Here is a 25,119-nt window from a genome sequence, read left to right as displayed (position 1 = left end):
GGCTCCCTCACAAAAAGTAGGCCCTTGGCGGCGCAGCGCAGCTCCTAAAGTTATCACAAAATAGTCTTGTTGGTGTGCTATACAAGCTGCAGTGGAAAGATAAATAAACATCTTATGACCGACCAATGATTTATAGATTCTGTCTTTTGGTGCTTGTTTTCTTTGTCCGCAATGAGTTGAATAATCCCTTGACAAGTTTTATCTATGAATCACATGTGTCTGCTGGTATGTCTCTCTCTCTTCTCTCTCTGTCCATCCCAGGTTCTCCAACTTGGCTCCATATCCAGTCCCAAGGTTCTTCAATCGGTTCACAACTACATCCCTACTATTCCTGCACCAACTGACTATCTGGCCCATCCAGCACTACAGAAACAGGCGATGAAGGGGATGCTCTCATGCTCCCATCTGTGGCTACATCTCGATCCATTCTCTTCTCCTAACCCTTTCCCCGATATTACATTCCAATCACAGACAATGATGTGACTTAACGTTGTCTTTTTTCTCTTCTTTCTCTTTCTTCCTTGTCTGTCGCCCTTCTATCCATGTTCTGTTCAGCGGTTTAAAACAATGAATTTAAAACAATGCAATTGGAACAGGAGGAGTATACCAGACTTACCTGCTGTAAAGCAAAACTGTTCTGGCTAAAGTTTGAAAATGTGCAAGGGGTATTAATTTAACAATATGTTAAAATGATGGTCTGCCACTGCAAAACCACAATAATAAACATCTCGTTAAATGAATACTTCTTTATACATGTATACAATGCAAATAATGACGCCTCCCTGGTGAGGTGTTTCAGGCATGCTCAGCCGGGAGAAGGCCCCGGGGAAGACCTAGGACATGCTGGAGGGATTATGTCTCACAGCTGGCCTGGGAACGCCTTGGTGTCCTCCCGGTGGAGCTGGAGGAGGTGGTCAGGGACCGGGAAGTCTGGGCTTCCCTAGTAAGACTGCTGCCCCCGCGACCCGGACGCGGATAAGCGGAGGAAAATGGAATGGAATGGAATTATTTAGTATAAAGCAGCACTACTCTAAACTCTAGACTTTTTCTGGGGGCAAAATTTTCTGCCCTGCTGATTTTCAGAGATGGGGACTCGAGTTTGCGACTTGGACTTGAGTGGCTCTTCAAATGTGCATGGAGAGACTTCAGAATTGACTTGGACTCGTGCTCGAAAGACTTCAGACTTGACTTGGACTTTTTTTGGGACTCGTGAACAATCATTATGTTTTCTTTTTTAATTTCTTTTCTATTTTTTGGCATATTAACATTGGGGACACGAATCAGTACTGATACTTTATAGTAGTAGATAAAGGTGGGATAATAATACAGTAGATGCTTTGAATTTTTTAGATATAGCTGTGCAGTATTGTTAGTAGACCGAATAGGAGCAGATGATAGAAGGTTCATTAAAACAAGAAGAGACATGAGAGATTTATTTTTTTAGAGACTTGACTTGGACTTGAAACCAAAGACTTGGGAATTGACCAAGTCTCCCACCCACGAAGACTTGAGAACTGACTTTGACTAGTAGCCAGACACTTGAGACCTGACTTGGACCTGCAAAAAAAGACTCTACTGATTTTAAGGACCTACGACACAGAAGTTAGTCAAAAATCAGCTCTATGTCAGAAGAATAATGGGAAGTCAAGAAAACAACATTCTTAACTGAACAGAAATTATGACCGCAACTACTTAGGGACTGTATGCAAGTCACTTCAAACTCCATTTTTTTTAAACCCAAAAATATAAGAACACCACCACTGGCTAGCATATGTTACCAGTACGGTCATCCCTCGCCACTGTGTACGTTGAATTTTGCGTGCACATACACAAAAGCAGTCTCAGAGAAGCGACCAACAATTTGGAGTCTATACATTCAATAATAGCTAACATTAGTAGCTAAACTTTGCCAAATTGCTATTATTAGCTGACAACAAAGACATGGCTCATGTACTCAAAGCAGGAAGAGGCGGGATGTAACGCTTGTACTTCGAATGCTGGCACCCACTAGGCAGCTGGAAGAACCCGCTGCATACTGTCCCTTTAAAATATGGTCTAGTGTGTCTGTTGTGTATTAAGGGAATAAGTTCATTGTCCCGTCATTTAGGATTGAAGCGGAAAGGAACTATCCAGAACCTTGGCATTGAAGATGTGTTGCCATCCAATTACTTGTATAAGACTGGATTTTTTGTAGTAGAAGTACAGTACAGTAGTAGAAGTACAGTAACACACCAACACACATAAAAATACTTACAAAGCAAACTTACCCCAATGGAGAGTCAGTATTGTGTAAATTTACATGTTTATCTGTTTTTATCTCAATTAAAAGTGCCTTTCCGAACAGTTTGTCATTTAAAGCGCCTTTATTAAATGTAGAAGCCTGTAAATCCATTGCATTTAAGGACCATGTCCATGTCACAGTCAACGTGTCTGTGCTGAAATAGGCGTGTCTGCCCAGTGATCACATGCAGGAAGCATGCTGCTGCTTTGGAGAGCAGCAGCAAGCAAAGCCAGAGCACGTCGGTTGCCAGGGTGACGCTTGACGGCAGTCGTTTACGACACAGTGTCTCTAAAAAGGGAGAACTCATATGGCCGTCAGTACTTATATTAGAGGAGAACAAGTGACTCCGCTAGTTGTATTTTACACACAATTACATGATTACAGTGAAACAATTCACTGTGTCAAGTGTAATATCCATTTACAGCAGTTTTTTTGGTTACAAGTGCAGCAGCACCCTGTAGGTGGCATAATCCCGCTCCATCTAAAAAATAAAACAATACACGAGTGATAAGAGCACGTTTAGTGGCGTTTAAAGGCGGTAAGAAGACGCCTGAGGTGCAGATGTTCGATCAGTGTGGATTACTTTTGAAGGCCTGGCGTTCATTCAACGACTATTGACAACCTCTCCCTCCTTTTTTTAGAGTTTGCATGAGTGAAGCGCTCACGAGCGCTGCCAGTGGACAATCAGACCAGCACACCCACCTTCCACACTCACTCGCATATCTCATTTTCTTACTCCAAATTACGTCGCCGAGGCTTGTTGGCGCGGAAAAAACACCGGAGAGAAATTAGTTTGAAGTGCACGCCGCAGTGAAGCAGCGAATCAGCCACAATCCAACATGGAGTCCCCGCCTGATCCAGCGAGCGACCCGGGCAACAGCGCTTCGGAGCCGGCTACCCCGGTCAGGGAAACCCCGGTAAGCCTGGAGACGCTCCGGAAAGCGGACCAACCAGCCCCGGTTCGAAGGCAGACCTGTTCGAGCACCAACAGAGGTGAGTGAGGCGTTGGTGAAATGGGACAAGCATTTTTTGTATTATTTTGGTATTAAACTTCCAAATGAATTAAACGTCTCTGGTGAAATAACTGCACAGTGTATGAGCATGGAGCTTGCTGTTATTTAGGTGGGTGCAGCGCTTTATTTCTTGTGTATTTTCCTGTTGTTTAATTTACAATGACAGCCCACATCATATCATATTTAATAGATTCTTACACCGTTTCAATTTGATGTCCAGTCAATGCGATCAAGACGGTGTCAAAAGTTTGCAAACTGTGGGCCGGTTTATCGATCGATCAGTGCGTGGACGTGGGTTATGACTCTGCACAGAAGTGTGAGATTCAAATCACATTCCCAGCTAATGTATTTAGGCAGTATTTATGTGCGTGAAAAAACAATTTGTCTTTTCTTTTTGGCGCGTCGCTCATTTTGCGTGTATAACCCCCTCACATTGAGTGGGCCTTCAGCTTTGACAGCCACCCTTGAGAAAAAGTGTGCATTCACGCCGTCGATTGTCTCATTTGGTTGTCCATGTTGTACAGTAGACACTTTAACCACACCCCCTCTCTGTATTCCTCGTCCAACTTGGCAGATTTTATTACTGATTTCTCCTCACCAGTAGCTGAATAAAAAGGACACAATATTGTGTTGCACACAATTAAATCATTATTACCCAGTGGTTTTAGTGTGTGTGCATGTGTGCAAGCCCTCGTCTTCCTGCCGTGTATATTTAGAGTGTGATATGGGGAATGTGGAATGTAAGCTGGTTATGTAACAGGTTTAGCCATAAACACAGGCAGGCAAGCAAAGTGAGGGGTTAGAAATCATCATATAATAGTCACTGGCACATCTTTTTTTTTTGTTTCGCAGACACTTTTGGAGCTTGATGAAATAAGAATCACCTCCTCCAGTATTTACACAGCAGCAAAGGGGTGGGGGGGGGGGGACTGTGACTTTGTGGGTTGGCACACTGACTGAGCTCTTATGTAATAGCAGCAGGGCAAAGACAGGTAGTTGGGACACTTGGATTGATTTTTTTCCCCCCTCTCTCTACCACCATCTCTACCACCACCTCTTCACAAGTCTGACTTTGAGAGTCTCCTAACCTGCTGACCCACATTCACCCCCACCCTTTTTTATGCACAGGATTAAATTGTGTCTGGGAAGAGAGAACGACAAAGGAAAAAAAGGAACACATCTTGTCTGTTATGTAATACTGAGTAGGGTGAAAAAAAAGCATACACATGTTTAACCTCTGCTGCTTTGAAGGAGTTGAAAGGCTGGTAGACTTTAAGTGATTGTGAGGGAGTTGGAGAACTTTTTACAAACTTTAAACTCTTGCATGTTGTATGCATGTTTGTATGAAAGAGTTAGGCCTACATTGAAAAAACATCAATAAACATCAATAAACAAAAAAAATGGTGTAATATTACAATATATTTTTTTAAATAGATGTATTTTTGGTAACACTTTAGGCTCCTGGAAAGGATAAGCAATAAAATATTGATGGATTTTTGAGAGGCAGTATGGTGGTCTAGCGGTTAGCCTGCCTTTCTCATAGTCTGGTGATCTGAGTTCCAATCTCCAGTGTTTGGAGTTTTATGAGCTTATAGCTGAGAATGTGAATGCTTGTAATATTAGAAGAAAAAAGTACATTTTTTTATTTTTATTATTTTACAAGGCAGCACAGTGGAGTAGTGGTCTGTCTCGCAGTCAGGAGACCTGGTTTGGAATGTTTGTGTGGCGGTTGTATGTGCCCCCTGTGCTCGCGTGAGACTTTTCCATATACTTCAACTTCAGCATCCTCCCACATATAAAAAACATCCATGTTACGCTCATAGGAGACACAAAATTGTCCATAGGTTATTTGGCTGGATACATTATGTGCCCTGTGATTGACTGATGACCAGTGCAGGGTGTACCCCGCCTCTCGCCCTACGTTAGCTGGGATATGCTACAGCTCACCCGCGACCCTAATGAAGACAAGCAATGTAGAAAATGGATGGATGGAAAAAGTTACAGAATAGTGATAATTTTACCACAGTCAAAATCATGATATATTCAAGTTAAATTGTGTTTTTGGTTTAAAAATAAAAATAAAATAAAATGCATAAAAGCTTAAACAATTAAGTGGTCATTTTACCATTATAAAGTCACAATATATATTGGATAACAAAATAAAATATCAGTGCAGTAAAGGAGATTAAGGATATTAGTCCTAATAGTTTGATGATGAAAAGATAATTAAGGACTGTTGAGAAATGACAACACACATTGAAATCAGCTCATTTGTTGTTTCACCTCTTAAAGTTATGCCTATTTTCTTGAAAGACAAGATGTTTTTCCAGAATAATACAACTTTTTCTCGTAATATTCTAACTTTCCCCTCACAACATTATGACATTATTCTCACAAGTTATTATGCTGCCCTGCTGCTCTTTCGCAGAATTGCAATTGATCCTCGGAATTGATCTTTTTTTTCTCTCTGAGCAGTTCAATGAGTATGAGTCTATCACAGAAAGTTTTTTTTAATACTACAGAGCATCTTCTTAGCTTTGAAGAGTGAGTTGAACACAGCAGATCATCGATTTGTAGCTCGTCTCTCACGGTCGTTACGTTGTTGTCTGTAAATTTGATCCCTGCTTTTGTTGTGTCACCGCCACGTAATCAATAGGCTCTTAAACGGAGGACGGGGGATTCAAAAAGTGCTGCAGCAGTTGGTGTTGAAAAAGGTGTCTAATTTGGATCATAAAGCAATCAAGCTGTAAGAAATGATGGCTATCGTAGTTCTTCATAGTGTGTGTATCTGTGTATGTGAGAAAGGGCTGTGGATATAGGGTAGAACCCCTAAAGGTGAACACAGTTCATTCCATTTGAGTAAAAAAAAAAAAAAAACATAGGACATATAATGAAAATAGAAATAGTACGTTCCAGGGTCAAACTGTTGGCATCACTACTACTAACTATTACTAACTGAACAGGCATTTTAATCAACTTTTTAGCATTTTAAATTAATATACATTCATTATTTTTTTTTTTATAATATTTTGACTGTCAGAGAGGTATTAATTTAACAATATGGTCATTTTTTGCAATGGTGTAGAACCCTGTAGTGAATCAATCAATGTGCTTTATGGTTAACATCACCTTGTGGGTTGAGAGATTTTGTGAGATTTTCTGAAGTAGTCTTAAGTGATTTCCCGCTAGAAAACAAATCAAACTTGACACTGCATCTCTTGCGGATGATTCACACTAAAGAGGAAGAAAATAAAACCATCTCCTATTAATGAACATATAGCCAGACTTTCATCCAGCTGTTTTATTTTTGGACTGTGAAATGAGAGAGCTCAGCTCACGGAGTGGCAGCATTTATTTTGTTGTTCCCGCTCCTCAGCGGATAAGGTGCAGCGAAGCAAAAGACATTTCAAAAATAAATATATACCTTTTTTTTTGAGGATCTCAGAGAGGCAGGAGATACCATTTGAATAGACAGCAATACTTAGTGAATGAGGTGCTCCATCAAATTGAATTTTTTCCTGTTTTCCCTTCCAAGGCGATAATATCACATTTTATTGCTACCTCGCTTGTCCAACACTTGTTAGTGATTTAAGACCAAAGCACAGTATTTATTTGCAATACAGTTACACCACATGGCCAAAAAAAGTGACAAAGTGTATCTGCTCTCTGTGTGGGCAATGACAACTGCTCCCAGTTTAGACTTTGGCACTAAGAGAAAAAAAGGTATTCTGTTCTTGTCGACTTCAAAGGTCAATTTGCATTTGAGCGACGGCACGCTTATCTAAGGAGGAGTGTGAGTGTCAACGTAAGATCAGGATGAAATGAGCTCAGATTCATATTTTTCTCCTGTGAGGCTCTTTCTGTTCCCTGCCTGTGTCTGTTTGAAGACAGAAATATAGAAGCATTGTCTCTGCTTGTGCTCTTCTGCATTCATGAAGTTTTAGGATTAAATTGCAAGGATTCCAGTTTGAAGTACACTTTAGCATTCCTTGCTGTCATACAAGTGTAAAAGTTAAACACTGTAAAATAAAACGAAAATAAAGTAAAACTTAGGGATGAGTGAGTACACCACTCTCTATCTGTATCTGCTCACCCATCTATGTTATCTGTATCCGCAGCGGTACTTGGAGCGGGCGGGGCATAAACCGAAAGTGGGCGTAGTTTAACTGGAAATGGGTGGGGCTTAAAACAATACGTTATTTTATGTCTTAAATTGACATGGATTGATCAGAAGTTGCTATATTTCTTGTTTATTATTCAGTTACATGTGTAATGTGTATGTGATTATTATTTAATTATTTTTTAATTATTTTTCAATGATTTGTGTGAAGTTGGTGGTTCATGCAAACATCCAGTGATGGCAAACAGGGAAATGGTCTGTCAGTCTTGTTCACTGTATTTTTCTCAAAAGCACCGCGTTCAGTACCTCGAGCAAAGTTTTCCAACTGACTTTATATCACCAGCTAAATTAGAAGCGTGACTGACACAACACCAGCCATTTACAGCTCTATCTTGTCAAATGCGCCCCACAAGGTATGTTATGAAACAAGTTTACCAAGTAACTTTAGATACAAACTGAAATAGGCGAAGTGAAGAAAACCTAAAAAAAAAAACCCGTCCGGAGTGGAGGCAGTGACCAACGCGACACAAGCCGTTTTCAACTCTGTCTTTTTTGCACCGCATACGTGATGAAGCAAGTTTACCAACTAACTTTCATACAACCGGAAATAGAGGCGATCTGAGGAAAACTGAGTATTAATTCGAGCATTGTGAGCTGGAGTCAAGCCACTGTCTGCGTGCGAAAGAGTGAGGCACTGCTCTTCTCCGGCTGCAGCCTGCAGCAAGTCTTTCTAGGGAGGTGTGGTTGAGCGTGAAGAGTGAATACATAAGTAGTTACCCAATAAGGATTTTCCTTCAGCATGAGTACGCATAATGACGAGCTGTACCCGTTTCATGCTCGTACTTGGCAAAAATGCATTATCCGTAACAGATACTCATCTAAAACGAGTAGAACTACTGTAATTTCCGGACCGCACCGCACATGTAGTACATTGAAAGATGTTACACAGATTTTTTTAAACTTTCTGATAAAATTATTATTTTTTTCCAAACATCGCCAAACAGCTAGTATAAATAAACAGTGCTGAACAGTGCACGTAACACAGCTAGTTAAACAGTACCCTACAAGAAAAGTAATTCATTGCCGTCTTCATCCTCCTAGGAACTAAAAGTCGTCTTCTTCAGCATCTGAATTGAATAATTCCCTCGTCACACTCTTTGTCAGTCTCCTTCTCTTACTTTTTTTCATTGGAATGTAATTTCATTTCACATGTCAAGCAGACCAAACAGAAACTGTAGTAATTCTACAGTACAGTTGATCAAACTTACTTAAGAGTTGTCGGATCATAACACTATTGCAGCAAAATACTTCAAAACGTGATACTGGCGTCCACTTCACTCGTCCAATTCACTACTTCGTGAAGCTGCATGGGAACTGTAGTTCTTTTAGCCATAAGGGTTCAGGGTTCAAAGCATGAGGAAAAAGTAGCGGTACGCACCCTTCGAAGACACCTGGCAGTCATATGCAGTGTTTCCCAACCTTTTTTGTCTTGTGTACTCCCAGAGACTTTTTGTCATACCTTGAGTACCCCCTCACTCATACATGTTGACAATTCTCCAAAAGTAGAATGTAACACAACTGTTAACACGCCAATACTCTGAAGCACAGTTCATAGCATACAGTCTTCAGCGATTGAATTTTAGTTACACTGTGTGCGGACTTCGCTAGTTACATCTGCGACTCGTAGAGTAATCCCTCGTTTATCGCAGTTACTTGGTTCCAGACCCGACTGTGATAAGTGAATTTCTGCGAAGTAAGTTTTAATATTAATCTACAAAATATTTTCATAGTTACAGCATGGAAAACATGTTTGACATTCTGAATATGATTTGTATCACTATTAGAATCCTCTACAAATGAAATAACACCCCTGTGGTTACCGTTATGCTCATACCCAATATATTAGATATAATCAGAGAAAATAAGCCATTCAAGACATAAACTAGACTCTTGCTTGTGGTGTTTTAATAAATGCCTTCCGGACATGTGGACAGGAAACAACTCTGGGATTCAGAGTTGAGTTTTAGCTGGAGTAGGGCCACAAAAGTAGCCCTATGTTATTATGCTGATGATGACGACTATTATTATTATTATCATTATTATTATTATTGTTATGTTATTATTGTGCCTATTGTGAGATAAATAATTATAAAATAATAAAAGCCTGTTGTTGGCAATCAAGTCAGTTCATTAATGTCTTGTATTGCCTTAAACTTTATTTGTATTTTAGTTCATTGAGAATATTTTTGTGCTTGAAAATGCTTTATTTAGGCAAAGAATATGTAACATTTGCTTAAATATGCTTTCTTTTTTTTTTTTTTAGTAGTAATAGGCTGTAGTCAACCATGAAAAAGCTCTCATTTATTAATTAATTAATTTTTAGAAAAATTGCGATAGAGTGAGAGAGCAATGTTGAAGCGCGCTGGAGCGAGGGACGACGTTTTGTCTGAGTTGTGTTGATGTACATGTTTTGAATGCACCAAAATGCGATAGGTGCACAATGAGGTGCTATACTTCAGAAATCACTGCAGCTGGAACATAACTACCACCGTTTTGTATTATTTATTTAATTTTGTTTTATATACAACAGACACAAAAAAAATATTCAATACTGTTTCCCATGTTTATTCAATGTGTTGCACTATATTTTTATTTGGTTATAGCTGCAAATCACTGTAGTCTGTGCGTCAAAAATAAAACACAAGGATAAACACAAATCGTCACATTGAAATTATACCTCTGCACCATAAACATGATGATGTTCCAACACCTCAAACCTTGAAACAAAATTTGGCAAATTGGATCATTAAACAAGATGCTGTTTTGCTCAATTGTTGTTACCTGGTTATGCTTCACAAATGACTGACTGCGCCTCAGTTCTCCCATGCTTCTTACCCCACAACAACATGGTTTATTATCGTCTGCATCCTAATGAAATAGACCATTACCTTGATGAAAATGACACACTTCCATAGCTTGCATAGTATACAAGGACAACTGAGCCTCCTGGCCTGTGCATGTTTACATGTGCCATCACACATCATAACGCAATGCATTACTGCAACTTTCCTCACTTGGTTAGTTTGAGTTCTTCTAATAATATTTTTTCTGCGAAGTGGTAGTGATCATTAATAATTGGCGGGAGGATTAATAGCATCAATTATGCTACACATCTCTGTTGTGTGCCTGTAGTATATAGCTCATGTATGATCGACCATATCATGCCCAAGCCGTGTGTGGCTCGCTGAGTGATGCTAGAGGTTAGATTTCGAGATTGTTTTTTTTCCCAATTAAATGTGAGCATTTATTTATTATATTTGTGTTGGGACTGCACTGAAGCTGGGAAAGACCCACCACTCACCAGGTATATGGTACACACAGGTTTTTAGTTTCAAATTTTTCTTTTTAAAAATATTATGATTTTTTTTTCCGCAAGTAAAACCACTGCCAGCGTTCACAACAAAACAAAACAAAAAAAAAAGAAAAAAATCCTGTCCGATAGCTCGAAATTTTATTGGAATCTGAAATCCATATGTTACTTACTTGGGTCCACATGCTTTTAATCACTGTGGGTACTTTATTTCCCTGTGGTGGGTGTCAAAGTTGATTTAAGATGACATGTTACAAGACATTTACACAGTGTAGGAAATGTTTTACATCAAACATAAGGCAGGATGTGACAAATTAACGACACACGACAATACTGTGGTGTTTCTGCATTTACTGGTTATGTTGTCTTCATGTGTAGACAATGCCAGGCTTAAGAGAATCATATAAATTGATCTGTACTGAATGAAAACTTACTCTAGACCAGAATTAGTGATAGTTAAGCAGTATTATGGAATTTTTATATATTTTATTATAGTGTTTGTTGTTGCATTAATGTTGGATCAATAGGGTGTATGTTGTATGTAATGCAAAACTTTCTAGACATTTGAATCAAAATAAAAGTTTTATCTATCAAACTTACTCTACACCAGCTCTAAAAGTTTTACTAATGTGGGACAGTTTATTTTGGAGTTAGAATCACCAGTGGCTTCTAACTGGGGCTGGCAAGCAACTTTTGACTGGTGATGGACACCAGATTTGATGTGAAATCTCCAGTGATAAATGACAGCTCAGATCTATGGCCCATTTACAGAAATTGGTATGCAAGATGGGGGGGAAAGTCTGAATAGTAATGACCGGAAATAATCCAGATGAATTATTGGAGGATGTTAAAGGCGTCTAAATTTAATGTGGTACACTGTGACCTGTGAGCTGGTGGCGCTTGGCGCCGCGTTGCTCTGGGTCCCTTCTGACACAGCATGGGCCACTCAGAAGGGGCCTGTGGAGGGGGAAAGCGGTGCTGTAAAGACTCATTCAAAGCAAGTCTTATGTCACACTTATGTCACATGCAGGGCTGAGGCTCTCATATCTATGTGTAGAGGGTGCAACGCTCCCAAGCGGCGAGGGTAGAGGTAGAGCCTGTCAAACCTCAAATCCCAATGCTCGGTCGGGACATTTTTACCAGCAGTATGTTTGAAGCCATCATGCTTTTGAACCACTTCACACTGTGCACACATGTTCTGCTTCGTGTCATGTGGACGTCAAGCTGTTCAGTGTCAGTGTACACAAACAACCACAAGAACTTTACATCTTCACCGAGGCTGCATATGTTGAGCACTTGACTCTTTGACTGACACACTCCTGGACATTGTGTGTGTGTGTGTGTGTGTGTGTGTGTTTGCGTGCATTTTAGGGAATGTGTGTTCCACAACAAGAAGAGGCAGTGTTGTAAATCAAACCTCAAACCTCAAAAGCCTGTTTACTATGCTTTCGGGAGCCAAAATAAGCTTCACAGTGGCCAACTAATATCATCAACAAGTCAAGGCAAGTTCCATAGTAATAGTTGTCCATGAAAAAACCTACAAATGAGTTACAACTATTTTTATTATTTGTAACATTCGTAAAAACTCAAACTATAACTGACAGGCAAAACGTAAAAAGGCTTAGCTTTTGTGTAAACAGTGTTGATTGCATGGTTGCGTGATTTCTACAATAAAACACACAAACCTGAAAACTGCTTGCAGATAATGCTCCAATAAATCATTTTTTTATATATAATATTTAACAAAGTTTGTTTTTAAGAAAGTCCAACAATGCAGACATGTACAACAGTTTAAACAGTCTGAATTATTATTTTAATTTTATATTAAATTTAAGCACCTCATTGGTCACATGGTGGTCTAGCGGTGAGCATGTCAGCCTTACAGTCAGGAGATTGAGGGTTTGAATCTCCGTCTGTGGAGTTTGCATTCTCTCTCCGTGCGTGTGTGGCTGCCATTCAAAGGCTGGGCTGTATGTGTTTACGGAGTAGACACAACTTTATCACGAGGCAGTTGCACTTCCTTTCCCTCACTCAGTGTGTTTCATGTGGGAACCTGCACAAGGTCGGGTTCAACAGTAAGTCCATAAGTCTGGTCTGGAACGTTGGCAATGTAGGATTGGGCCCCTTTAAAGTTCTGAAGAAGAAGGGTCATCTTTGTAGATATTGACCAAACTGCCCAATGTCTATTTTCCAATAAGTCTTACAAATTGCTTGTTGTTTTTCAGTATATGATAGAAACTTCTAAAACTAGTCTTTAAAAATGCTAAAGCAGTTAAGTTAGTGAAACACAAAAGTTGAGTTACTGCCAAAACTTTTGGTCAAAATGATAAATAGTCCGGCCTACTTTGTTTTATTATACCAAATCCAGACAACCTTGGATAATGTCAAGCAAAAGCAAGTTTAATTGATGCACGCAGGTGAAAATTCTGAGTCAATCTGTCATTAACTATAAACTATGCAGATTTCTTTGTGAGCTATAAAGCAGTGCATTGAGAACATGTGATTATGTAGTTTTACATAGCAATCTATAGTTAAAGGGAAATATACACAGGAAACTAGCGTCTTAACTATGACCATCTATATTTATATTTCCGAAGCTAAATGTAATAACTGCTGTTTATGTTGTTGTTATTATAAAGTACTTAGAGCTAAACACGTATTTTGGACAAATGGCCTTTTCTTTGTATTTTGTATTGTATTTTTGTACTCACTTTGTATTCACAATCAATTTTTTTTGAGTGCTTAATTTTAAGGATGCACCGATCCACATTTTTTCACGCCAGATCCGATCCCAATATCAGAATTTTGATACCAGAGCCCTGTTTGTTTTAATATGCAACAACACCAAAAAAATATCACTAAATGTAGGTAGGAGAATATCAGCGAACACATGCAACACCGCACACGCACACACACACATACAAGTGCTTAGCCTGATACGTTCACGGCTTCATACACAGCCAGACAATACAGCTGTGTGTGTGTGTGTGTGTGTGTGTGTGAGGTGTGAGTGAGGAGGATGGCTGCAGTGTATGTGTGGGGACAGCTACCTTCACTTATAGTCTTTTGGCTATACGTTTGCTGATAAGCTTCTGTAGAATTTTGCCGATAACAACAACAAGCTATGACAGCTTTAAAGTGCAGACCTGGCTCATGGATCAGAAATCGCCACAGGTCGTATCGGCAATTTCTGATACGTAAATTACGCTGGTATCGGACCCAGATACAGATACCGGATCCGATCGGCCACATCCCTGCTTAATGTGCAAGAAAACATTTTCAACAAATGCTCATTTCTCAAGTTGCATAGATATCTTGATGGAGATGCTTTTTGTCCGAATACAGGGGGTCCAACACAAGTGATACAAGTCACTTTGATATTTTGTGAAGCAAGGCATGTAGATATGCTGAGAAGTTATATGTATTTCAAGAAAAATCTGCATCTTCACTTTGTGATATAGGTGAAAAAGTGTATTAATAATATGAGCTTGGGTCTTTGCTCTTTTCCCACATTTCTGCTGTTTTTTTTTTTTACATTTTCCATATGTTTAAACTTTCTTCTGGGCACTTTTTTTCTTGTAATATTATGACTTTATTCCCCTAATATTGTTGACTATAGTATTATAACTTGCTCCTTATTTTTCATTTTCTTTTTCCATAATATTATAACTTTTATTGTTATATTTCAACTCTGCGCTCCTAAAAATGACATTATAAACATTAGAGTTTATACTTTTAATTGTTTTTCAGTTAGAATATGACTTTTTTCTCTAAACATTTTGACTTTATTCTTGTGAAATTATTGATGTTTTTTTTTATTTCTGCTTTTTTTTTTTTTAGTTTTCCAACTATTTCAACTTTCTTCTTGTAAATTTTCTTCTCCTAATATTATCATTCCCAAAATATTTTGACCTTATTCCCATAATATTATAACTTTTTCCCAACACTGTTTTTGTAATATGTCAATTTTATGCTATTAAAATGATGTCATCTTTCCTCATAATATTACGACGTCATTCTCGTAAAATTATGACATTATGACGTTTTTTAGATTACAACTTTTTTCTCTTTCTATTTTGACTTTCTTCTTGTAAAATTACTGATTTTTGTTGCTGTTATTTTTACTTTTCTTGTAAAATTCTATTTGTAGCAGGTGCCGTGAGCCAATAAGAAATATCCCGCGGGCTGCAAATGGCCCCCGGGCTGCACTTTGGACAAACGTGTCCTAATATATCCCTTATAGCGTAATCGATCGTTTGCAACATATTGTTACAAGTTACTCTGCGACCGCTCTTCTACCATCCATTGTCATTTTCAACACAGTCAATTGTCGACACAATAATATTACTTAACAAAGTTTATTAATCACCTGCAACAAACAAACAACTTCTGGAGATAAAACAACTTGAAAATCAGTGTCATTTCTCTTGGCTTGATTGCTTATATTGGAATAACAGGCGCGACTTAATCTCATAAATAAAAAAGGGAAGTGATACAGATCCGTCCCCTCCAGGTACTGGCACCACTTAATCGAATTAGCTCCACTCGCAGGCTTGACGGGCTCTTCAAACACCCCTGGTGACTTTTGAGTGCCGATTACAATCAGCTACTATTTTCAGCCTTTGATTAAAATCTAGTGAGGTTGGACATCATTTTTTTTTTTTTTTTACTTTTTCTGCAGCACAGAACTGACTAATGTGGTCGTTAAACAATGTCCATAAGTGTTAATTATGTGTACAGAACTCTTATTGAAATACCTTATAAAAACACTTTAATTATTAACCTTGGGTGTAAAATTTGTGAAAGAAAATATTTTGTTTGTTCCATAAATTAACATGCCGGTTTGTGATTTAATAATCAAAACATTATGTTACTTTGCCATGGACGTTTCCTCATTAGGCACGCAACAATAATGAAAAAAAGTTGTTGGTTAGAAAATAATCAGTTGTTTTTATTGCAGCTGTGTGTCAAAAACAATTCACTTGCTTTTTGTTATTATAAAAGCCTGCTTTGAATATGAATAAGTCACTGATGATTATTTGGACCGAACTCGCATTAATGGATTGATCGCTTTCGGAGGCCCACCCTGACGGCGTGCCTCGATGCTGCCATGCTGCTTTTCTGACAGTGATTGAAAGACAGAGTCACCGTCCCAACTCCCTCTCGCTGACAAATATCCTCCGTCTGATCAATCACTATTTGCAGCTTTATTTGACTAATTCAGTGCTTAAGAGGCAATAATTAACTGCGTGCGGGGGTTGTTAAAAACCTATTTTTACGTGACAGACAGAAATAGACGCCATGAAAAGAGACAGAGGCCTAAGGGTGATGTCGATAGTGCTCTATGTCATATAGTGCCAATTTTATCAAGCGCCTGACAGTATGCATCACAAATGCATAATTATTGCTGCTGCTTTCAAGTTATAATAAAGTTTGAAGTTGTTTCATCAGTGTTGAGCTTTATGTGTGCTTGGTGAAGAAAATAGTGCTTCAAAGTGAAGCCATGAAACCATAAATTTTGCAACAATATCAGTGAGGGATTGTTCATTGGAATGTGTTTAACATTTGCTGCTTGTGATGCTTGATCGTTTCTGGTGGCCCCACTTGCGGCACTCTCTTCGTTGGCACCGTGCCTCAGTGTCTTGTGAAGGAGACACTTAATCTCTGTCACAGCCAGGTGGAAAATTTGCAGCACACTTCTAATTGGACCAAGTGCCTTTTAGACACTGAACTGTCTTCTGTACATAGGATAATCACGCAAACCAGGTGTCAACAGGGGTTTCTCACTTCTTGCTTCCTCTTTTGCGCTTCTTTTTTGGCACTTTTGGCTCAGTGTGGGCTTTCTGCCTGTGTCGTCTAGACACAAAAGATAACAAAGCCTTGTTGTATAAGAATGGGAATTTTGACAAAATGTCCTTCATCTACAATGGTATATTTGTTTCAGAAAATTTCTCCCTGAAAGTTCTGAGCTCCTGTTCCATGTCAGTGCCAGTTATGACACATTTGCTTGTGTAAGCCAGGGGTCTGCAACCGGGAGCTCAGGAGCCTTTGAGTAGCTCACCAAAGGTTCAAAGAATATTTATTCGACTCATTAGTAGACAGTAGACATTGTTACAGTAACCAAGGCAGTCATAACATAAATAAGACTCGTATTAGTGTGCGTTGCTAAAAATGTGTTCCCTAGGGGAGCCGAGTGGCGAGCCGACAAGAAGTGACATTGGGGGTTCAGAGCTGAGTGTTAGCTTGGCGTGGGCTATGGCAACAGTAGTCCGTGTTTTTATTAAGGATTTTTATTAGGGATTATTGTGGCTGTTGTGAGGTAATTCAAACCTGCAATAAAAGACGGTTGTTCCGGCGATCAAGTCTGGTGTTTGTTTTTCTTACCAAACATTTCATTACTGACACCTAGTGACCAGTGTAAAATATTACATATCATTCACAACATCTTTGAATGCGTCTTCTGACTGCCTTATATTTGTATTTTAGTTCATTTGGCCATTTTTATGCTTGAAAATCTTTAATTTAATAAAAAAAAATACATAATATTTGCTTCAATATGCATTTTTTTCTTTTTATACTAATCTAGACATTCAACCACGAGTTAGCATGATTTACTAATATACTGTATATTTGAAAAACCGTGATAGAGTGAAGGCCCGAAATTTGAACTGCCAAGTGGGGAGGGACAACTGTATCTCTCTAAAAGGGAGAGCAATGTCTTTGTTTACAAAGTGTGACAGCCCGAAGAAGCCACACGGGATCTCTCCCCTGTAGATCCACCACCTGCGGGGGCAAGCATAAGGGTCCGGTGCAATGTGTTTTGGGTGGCGACCTGGGCGACCTGGTTTTCGGTGTCCAAATCTGGTTCTTGATACATGGAATGTCATTTCTCTGGTGGGGAAGGAGCCCGAACTTGTGCGAGAGGTTGAGATATTCCGACTAGACATACTCGGACTCACCTCGACCCATATTTTGGTTTTTGGAACCAAACTCCTCCAGAGAGGCTAGCCCTTGTTCTACTCTGGAGTTGCAGGGGAGAGGCGGCGAGCTGCTGTGGGCTTATTAATGGCCCCCTGGCTCAGTGCCTTGGCGTTGGACTCATCCCCAGTGAACGGGAGGGTCATATCCTGGCCTGGGAACGCCTTGGTGTCCTCCCGGTGGAACTGGAAGAAGTGGCCGGGGACCAGGAAGTCTGGGCTTTCCTACTGAGACTGCTGCCGCCGCGACCCGGGCCCGGGTAAGCGGAGGAAAATGGATGGATAGATGGATGGATGGACACCATCATTCTTCACACTGAAATGCAAGTAAACCTTGCGTGAGTCAGTGTATGTTTGCATCTCGACTGCAATGGCTGTTTGTTTTTTCTACTGGCTTCACCGCCTGAGTCAATCGTGTTTGTAACAAAAAAAACAAGACCCTAGAGTGGGGAACTGCAGACTATTTATTACTTCCTCTTAGTATTGTAACCATGAAAACCACATTTTGACACAATGCTAACTCAGAATATTACAATTTGGGGTGGTTGAAAATGCTTGTATGATGTACTGGAGGTACACATGCTCAGTCTAATGCTGATGTAGTGATATTTTCTTTCTAAAGGCAATACAGGTGGTCCTCGGTGTATGGTTTGTGTTTACAAATATGCTGCCATAAATTAATTAAAAACATAATTTTTGTCCGTAAACACGAAACTCGCTCAAGAACTAGTTCTAGCGCGTGCCGGCGGAAGAATATGCGTGGCGCTCAGCACAAGAATGCAGTGTGTTCCCCATGCTGAGTGGATGGATACAGGCACACTGAGGAAGAATAACATTGTTTACTAGTTAACTGTTTACATTTCATTCATATTTCCCAAGCGGCAGTACACGAAAGAAAAGGAAAGTTAGATAGATAGAAAGATAGATACTTTATTAATCCCCAAGAGAAATTCATGTTTCGAGCAGCTATCCAAAAACTAATAATATACTAATAATAAACAATCAAGGCAAGACCACCACAAAGATAAAAATAAGGAGCTGTTAACATGTGTTCATTCTTGTATTTAATATTTTTATTACTGTATTTTACATGTCCTTCATGTGTTCTGTGTACAGTGTGAGTGACGTATGAGTTGATTTAGGTATAAGGTCAGATTTACACGAAAACTTAACTTACATCCCAGTCTAGGAACGGAATTAGTTTGTAATCCAAATACCACCTATGCAGCTTTTGTGTGGAATCTCATTAGATGGAATAGTATGATGCCTTTTTATATGCTGACTTACATTGCACAGCATTTGTGTTTTTTGTCCACATGCTGGCAGACCACTTCCTGGTTTCTAGAGGATAAGATGACAGGACTGTAACATTTTTAACTCAACAAAACAAGAAGTATAATTCTGCTAACAAAAGTGAAGTAAAGTTAAGAGAAAATGTTTTAGTGCGTCTGTGTGTTAGCTAGAAGATTTTAGTTGATGTAAAATTATTTAAGATGTTAGCAGTTGGGTGGGACGCTACCATTTTGCATTTTTGCAGGGTGGAATGGTTCATTTGTGACCCAAACTGCAGAGAAGAGAAATTAAATTTCTTTAATAATTTTTATACACCATTTGTGTGCCTGACCAACCAATAAAACAATACCTCACACACTTTTGCACTTCAGGCAAAACTGTGTACTCTACTCCAACACCAAGAGCCAAAATGTGTCTTTAAAGTGTTTAGAATGTTCGTTTATGAAGCTATACTGCAATTCAAGCTGGTAATGACCATATTTAGTGCGCTGCATGACGCTCGGAGGGAGAATCTGTGGCTGCAGGCGAGCTTGCAGGGGGCTTTAAGGTGTGCAGTGTAGCTCGGAGCGAGACCTTCCTGTGATTGTAAAAATAATCTTTGGATCAGCTAACTTGTAGAACAACCAGCATGAATTATTTCGAAAACCTACCTGCTGCATTATGAATGAGCCCATGAGGTAAAAGGATGCTCAAGCTGAAACTGTTGTCTCATGTAGTTCTGAAAATCTATAACAATATTTTAGATTCTGTTGTTGATCTGTTGTGGACAGTTTTAAAAACCCTGTGCAGGCTTGTTTTTTGTCATCATGTTCTAGAGCGAACACAAAGCAACCTCACAGAGTGCTTCTGCATTGTGACACAGTGGTCTTCAATATCTCTATGTTGTTATGCTGTTGTAATCCATCCATTTTCTGTACCGCTTGTCCCCAGTGGGGTCGTGGGTATGCTGGAGTCTATCCCAGCTGTCTTTGGGCGAAAGGTGTGGTACACCCTGAGCTGGTCGCCAGCCAATCACAGGGCACTGCTGTTATAAATAGGAAAAAGGAAATCAAATGTACTGTACATATGTAGAACCAGGCCCTGTTTAATCTTAGTGGAACTGGAGCTGACTAGTTGGTACGTCCATCAGTACATTAAGCACCTTCTCAAGCTTCCTTTGCTTCTTTTGTCTTGAATATGTTTTGCTTTTGTTCAGGTTGCTCTGCACAACAAAATATTGTACATTTGAGGCAACCTGGCTCTTGACCAGTTGATTACCTTCTTAGCTACTTTCCCAATTTCTAAAACTTTGTGGAATGTAATGGCATATGACAACAAGGTTATTATTACATTTTTCTGAAAACTACACGACCAAGTGTTTGTCCTTGGAGGAGGTCTAAGCTCTTCTCAGTGCTATCCCACAGAAACTGAAATAATCTCTTCCAAGGTCAAACTGTCACCACCATAAATTGTTTAAAATAACATTTTGAACTGACTCCTAATTGTCACAGAAGTTTAAAAAGAAGTTAATCACTTTTATTAGAACATATAAAAACAATAAAACACTCTACCTCAACTCACCTTATGCTGGTGTCTTAGGCTGCACACATTGCAGGTCAGATTGGATTTTTTTGCTCATATGTGACCTGTATCTGATTTTTTCATGTCATTCTGAACATTACAATTACGATTTTTAAAAAATGCAACCCAGGCCTGGTTTGTATGTGGATAGAAATCCGATATGTAGCCGATCTACTTCTGTCTGGTCAGGTTCCATGTAGATTCGATTCATTGAACCTAAAATGCTTGATGTGCAGAGGCCTGGAAACTGAAGTTTTCTTCGTCAAAGATGATAAAACTGGATTTAATGGTTGAACTTGCCTTAAAGGTCCCATATTACAGTATATTTCAACAAGTCTCAGAGGTCAGACAGCATTAGTGGTTTGTTGTCAAAAATGTGCTTTGATGAATTGAATGTAAACAGTTTAAAAGCGCTTTTCATCAGCCCTACTGGGAACACCCTGTAGTTTTAATGCTAATGATCTATGTTTGTCCATGCCTGTCTCTGACGAGTATGTGGCTTCAGCAAGCGCTATTCTGCACTTTATCCACTTTTTACATATAATGTTCATAAAATGGGTACATAAAATGTACAGCTCCCACATCAGTAACTGATTGACCGATAGCTGGCAGAGGTTGACACTTTAATTTTGCGATGCCTGCTTTTTTTTTTTTTTTACAAAGCTACCCTACATGAAGTGGTGTGAGCATACATGGGTCAAGCCTTTTTTCTCAAAAGTGGAGGAAACAAGTTAGGGAAATTATACAGTATATTTGTCTCACATTTGGTGGTCATAAAAGTTGCATAATAGAGGACCTTTACATTTTTTGTCAGTCACTTATTTGCATGACTGAATATGTTTTTTGTACTGTGCATAATGCAGTATGTGTTTGAAAAAGAAGAAGCATTCACATTTGGAGCATTCTATTGCCATGGTAGCAAACGTATACAGCGATAAACACTTGACACATCAGAAAACATGGCAACTTTTGGCCGCATTAGATTGCTTATCTTGTCTACACGTTGTCAGCGCAGATGCATTACTCTGGGCTGATTTGATTCTGGTCATAGGAAGGTGGACATGAGAGATTGATGGTGTTGTCGCCAGTCACACTGATAACGCCTGACTCCTTCTGCAGGGGGGTTGCAAACACACTGCTTACCTGAGATGCATGCATGGCCGTGCTGAGGATGTAAACGGTTCCCTCATTCAATGCAAATTTTTTTAAGGGATCATTCAGAGATGATCCCGATGATCCTCCCGGTGGTCTGTACACCACATGATCCAGGCATCAGCCTCACCTTGGAGAGGGAGCTGTGCAGGCATAGAGGGGGTCATTTGTTTAAAACACGTGCATCATGTGTCTTGGTGCAGCCAAACGAACACAAGCTGAACACGCTTGAACGCACATTTACATGAGATGTGCACGTGCCACAGTGCACACAGACTCATAGGCATTCATGAAATATTCTCTCGATATGGCCTGTTTTTCATTCTTTAAATATGTGCAAGGAAGAATGGGCAACAGTATTCTAATAAACACAAAAGTGTTTTACACGTCTTAATAGAATCATTCCTAACCCAGTTTCCCAACCTTTATTGAGCCAAATCATATATTTTAATATTTAAAATATGTATGAACAATAAATCCCCATTTTTCCAGGAGGTTAAAGTCCGGGACTGCCAGCGGACGGCAAAAAAACAAGAGTAATTGAGACGCCCATAAAAATGTCTATTTTTGACATGACTCATACCCGCAAACCATCCCATGACCTTGACATCAGTGGTCTTTTTGGTCGATTTCGGATCAACTTCTAATTGTAAAGACCTTCACATAATTTTTGATCTTATTAGATTTTTTAAACCAACATAATGAAGTGTCTGTACTTTATGCAAAGTTTCCTTGCTCCTATTGACTCGCTCAGTTAATTGAGATTAATTAAACATTATTGGGAAATCTTGCAATCTCTAGTATAAAGCAGTGTTTGCATTGTGCTTCCCTGCAAGAATACAGACTACACTTTGTGAAATCTTTAAAAGCTCCTTTGATGCTGTTACATCATTCCCCATCTATGTGTAACATCAGAGTGTCTTATGATCCACATGATTCAGAAGGCGCTGCTGCATCTGCAGATAGCTGTGTAGTGCAGGAGAACAATTTCAAGTCTTTTTTTATTCAATAACAAGGTGTGTCGCTCGGGTTCTCAGTGTGTGAGCAGACGGTGAAAGGCTAGTGCATAATAGATCGCAGTATTAACCGTCGCACATGCTGGGGGCGTCGGTGGATGTCGACCAGCAGAGTGAAAGAGAAGCAGTGACCTTCTGTCCCGTCATTTACCCCCTCGTGCCCTCCATACTGCTCTCAAATTACTTTGTTTTAGCCAATTAGAGCGGCCAACTGAGCGTCAAGCAGGCTGCCGTTTTTCGCTCACCTGGACCTGGTGACATTATCGCTCTGTCATCGCGATGGCCGCCAGTGGGGGTCTCCAGGATGGCACCATGCCACCTTGGATCCCACTGTGTTCACTGAGATTAATGCAGGGACTTGCAAGATTCTCAGTCAGTGCTCTCAGTTGTTTCACTGTGATAGTCCTCCACATGTGCACACCGCATTTACCTAACATGTCACATGTACAATGCAGCAGTTTGGAGGTTATGGAAGAAACAGAAATAGCCAGAAAAACCCACGCAGCAGGCATGTGGAGAACATAGAAGGCTCCAAAACGGTCCAAGCAGCAATCAAAGCAGGGACCTTTTGGCGGCGTTAACCACTTTTTCAACAGTGACGTGCTAATCGGACAATAAAAGAAATGTCATATGGGACATACTTGCAGTATCGATGCATCCTGAAGGGGTTGGGGTGTGTGTGAGTTGAAAGGTGCCAGCACTTTGGCACATTTGTTCCATAGAACAACGGCATGAACGGAGTGAGCCCTTTTGTCAGTCATACCGTCTCTTTTTCTCAGTGGGTGCAGGCGGGGTCGGTAGCATGCACACTGAATGCAGACGAGTGTAACATAGTAGACATTAATTACTGGCAATATATTGTCACATATATTTTATATTTTTTCATTGTACTTTTCTTAAAAGTAATGTCTTCTTGTCTCGTTCTCGTAGACCCAATCCGTGTATCGTTTCATCTTGAGTGTCTCATGACAACCCTAGTGGCTCCCTAACTACTGTATTGACCCAATAAAAGGGTATTTTTCCACATAGAAAACAGTCGAGAGAAAAAAGACAAGTTGTCATATATTCGGGATTTACAAATTTATACATGCAAATAGGTGACGCCAAATGACTCAGAGCTTTCCTTCCTGTCAGTCAAACACACCATTGACCTGGGGAGCGGAAAAAAAAGTGGTCTAAACAACAGCATGACATGACAATCTCCCATCCGATTAAAAAAACAAAACAAACAACAATTAATCTGTTAACTGGTCATTAATGTTCTCAAGTCAATCATAGACATTTCCAAACATATGTCTGGTGCAACAAAAGACATGAATAAATGACTTGAAAGAATGTTCAAGGAATGCGTCATCTATCAAGGTACAGCAATATCGCTGATGAAGATCCTGCATGTTGACAAATCGTTCTAGATGAATCCTTTCAAGGCTCAGTAATAGGACGAAATACATGCTAGACACAACAATAGCAGGCGAGAGATGAGTGACGGACTGGAGTGTGTGTATGTGTGTGTGGTGCTGAACAGCCAATACGAGCACAGATTATGTGCTTGAAGGGCTTGGATTTAATGCCAGCATTGACAGTTGGGCTGGGAATTGAGTGTTGGGCTCTAGTCCTCTCGGAAACACCACTGGGTCCGGGGCTCATCTCTGTAGTCCTCCACCTCCCCTCCCTTTGTGGCACCATTGTAGCCCGCCGCTTGCTCCGCTTCACCCCAGGAACGGACGGGCCCCCATCAGGGCTTGATGAGCTCTCACTAATGGCTGCTTCTCTGAAAGGCGGTGGTGCCCGTTTGAGGGAGAGTCTTTTACGTCCCTCCAGCTCAACTTGGCTGGCCGTTCATTCAGCAGGCTTGCCCGACTTTGCTGTCCTGCCCACATGATGGTACGCCAAGGGGCTGAAACGTCTGTCATTTGTTTCACTTTTTAATAGAAGTTGATGAATTACCAATAAAAAGTAAAAATAAGCTTTTGATGTCTAGAGGTATGTTGGAAAAAGTATTGCAATACCAACATTTTTGGCACTGTTGTCATGCTTGGAATAACAACAATCCTTGCAACATGTTTTATGGGCGCAGCAATTTTCAGTTTATCTTTAAAACAGTGAAAGTCTTTTTTTTTATTAGATTTTGTTACAGCATATTTCCCACAAATGCATTTTTTGGACAAACATTTCCTGAACATATTTGACCAAACAAAGGAGGACAACAAGAGGAGAGGAACCTGGAGTTGGATAAAGATCAAGCGGCAACAAAGCGCTAATCTGTGATGACAGACTATTTTTTGCTCATCGGTAATGTTTTAAAATGCCATTATCTTACTGATTTATCAAGGTTTT

General features: G+C 39.8%; 1 protein-coding gene across 2 annotated transcripts in view; it reads left to right on the top strand.

Moving 5' to 3' along the window:
- The first annotated feature begins 2,892 nt into the window (after positions 1-2,892).
- The window catches only part of roraa (RAR-related orphan receptor A, paralog a), a 272,215-nt gene continuing 249,988 nt past the window's right edge, over positions 2,893-25,119 (top strand). Inside the window, exon 1 of one of the 2 annotated variants that reach the window (XM_054775378.1) lies at positions 2,893-3,274. In XM_054775378.1, coding sequence (XP_054631353.1) covers positions 3,121-3,274 — 154 coding nt within the window. In that variant the 5' untranslated portion in view covers positions 2,893-3,120. The remainder of the gene's footprint in view (positions 3,275-25,119) is intronic. The other variant, XM_054775377.1, reaches the window with a different exon arrangement.

This window comes from Dunckerocampus dactyliophorus, chromosome 5 (genome assembly GCF_027744805.1).
Source record: "Dunckerocampus dactyliophorus isolate RoL2022-P2 chromosome 5, RoL_Ddac_1.1, whole genome shotgun sequence".
Taxonomy (NCBI): domain Eukaryota; kingdom Metazoa; phylum Chordata; class Actinopteri; order Syngnathiformes; family Syngnathidae; genus Dunckerocampus; species Dunckerocampus dactyliophorus.
This window is presented reverse-complemented; position numbering and strand designations above follow the sequence as displayed.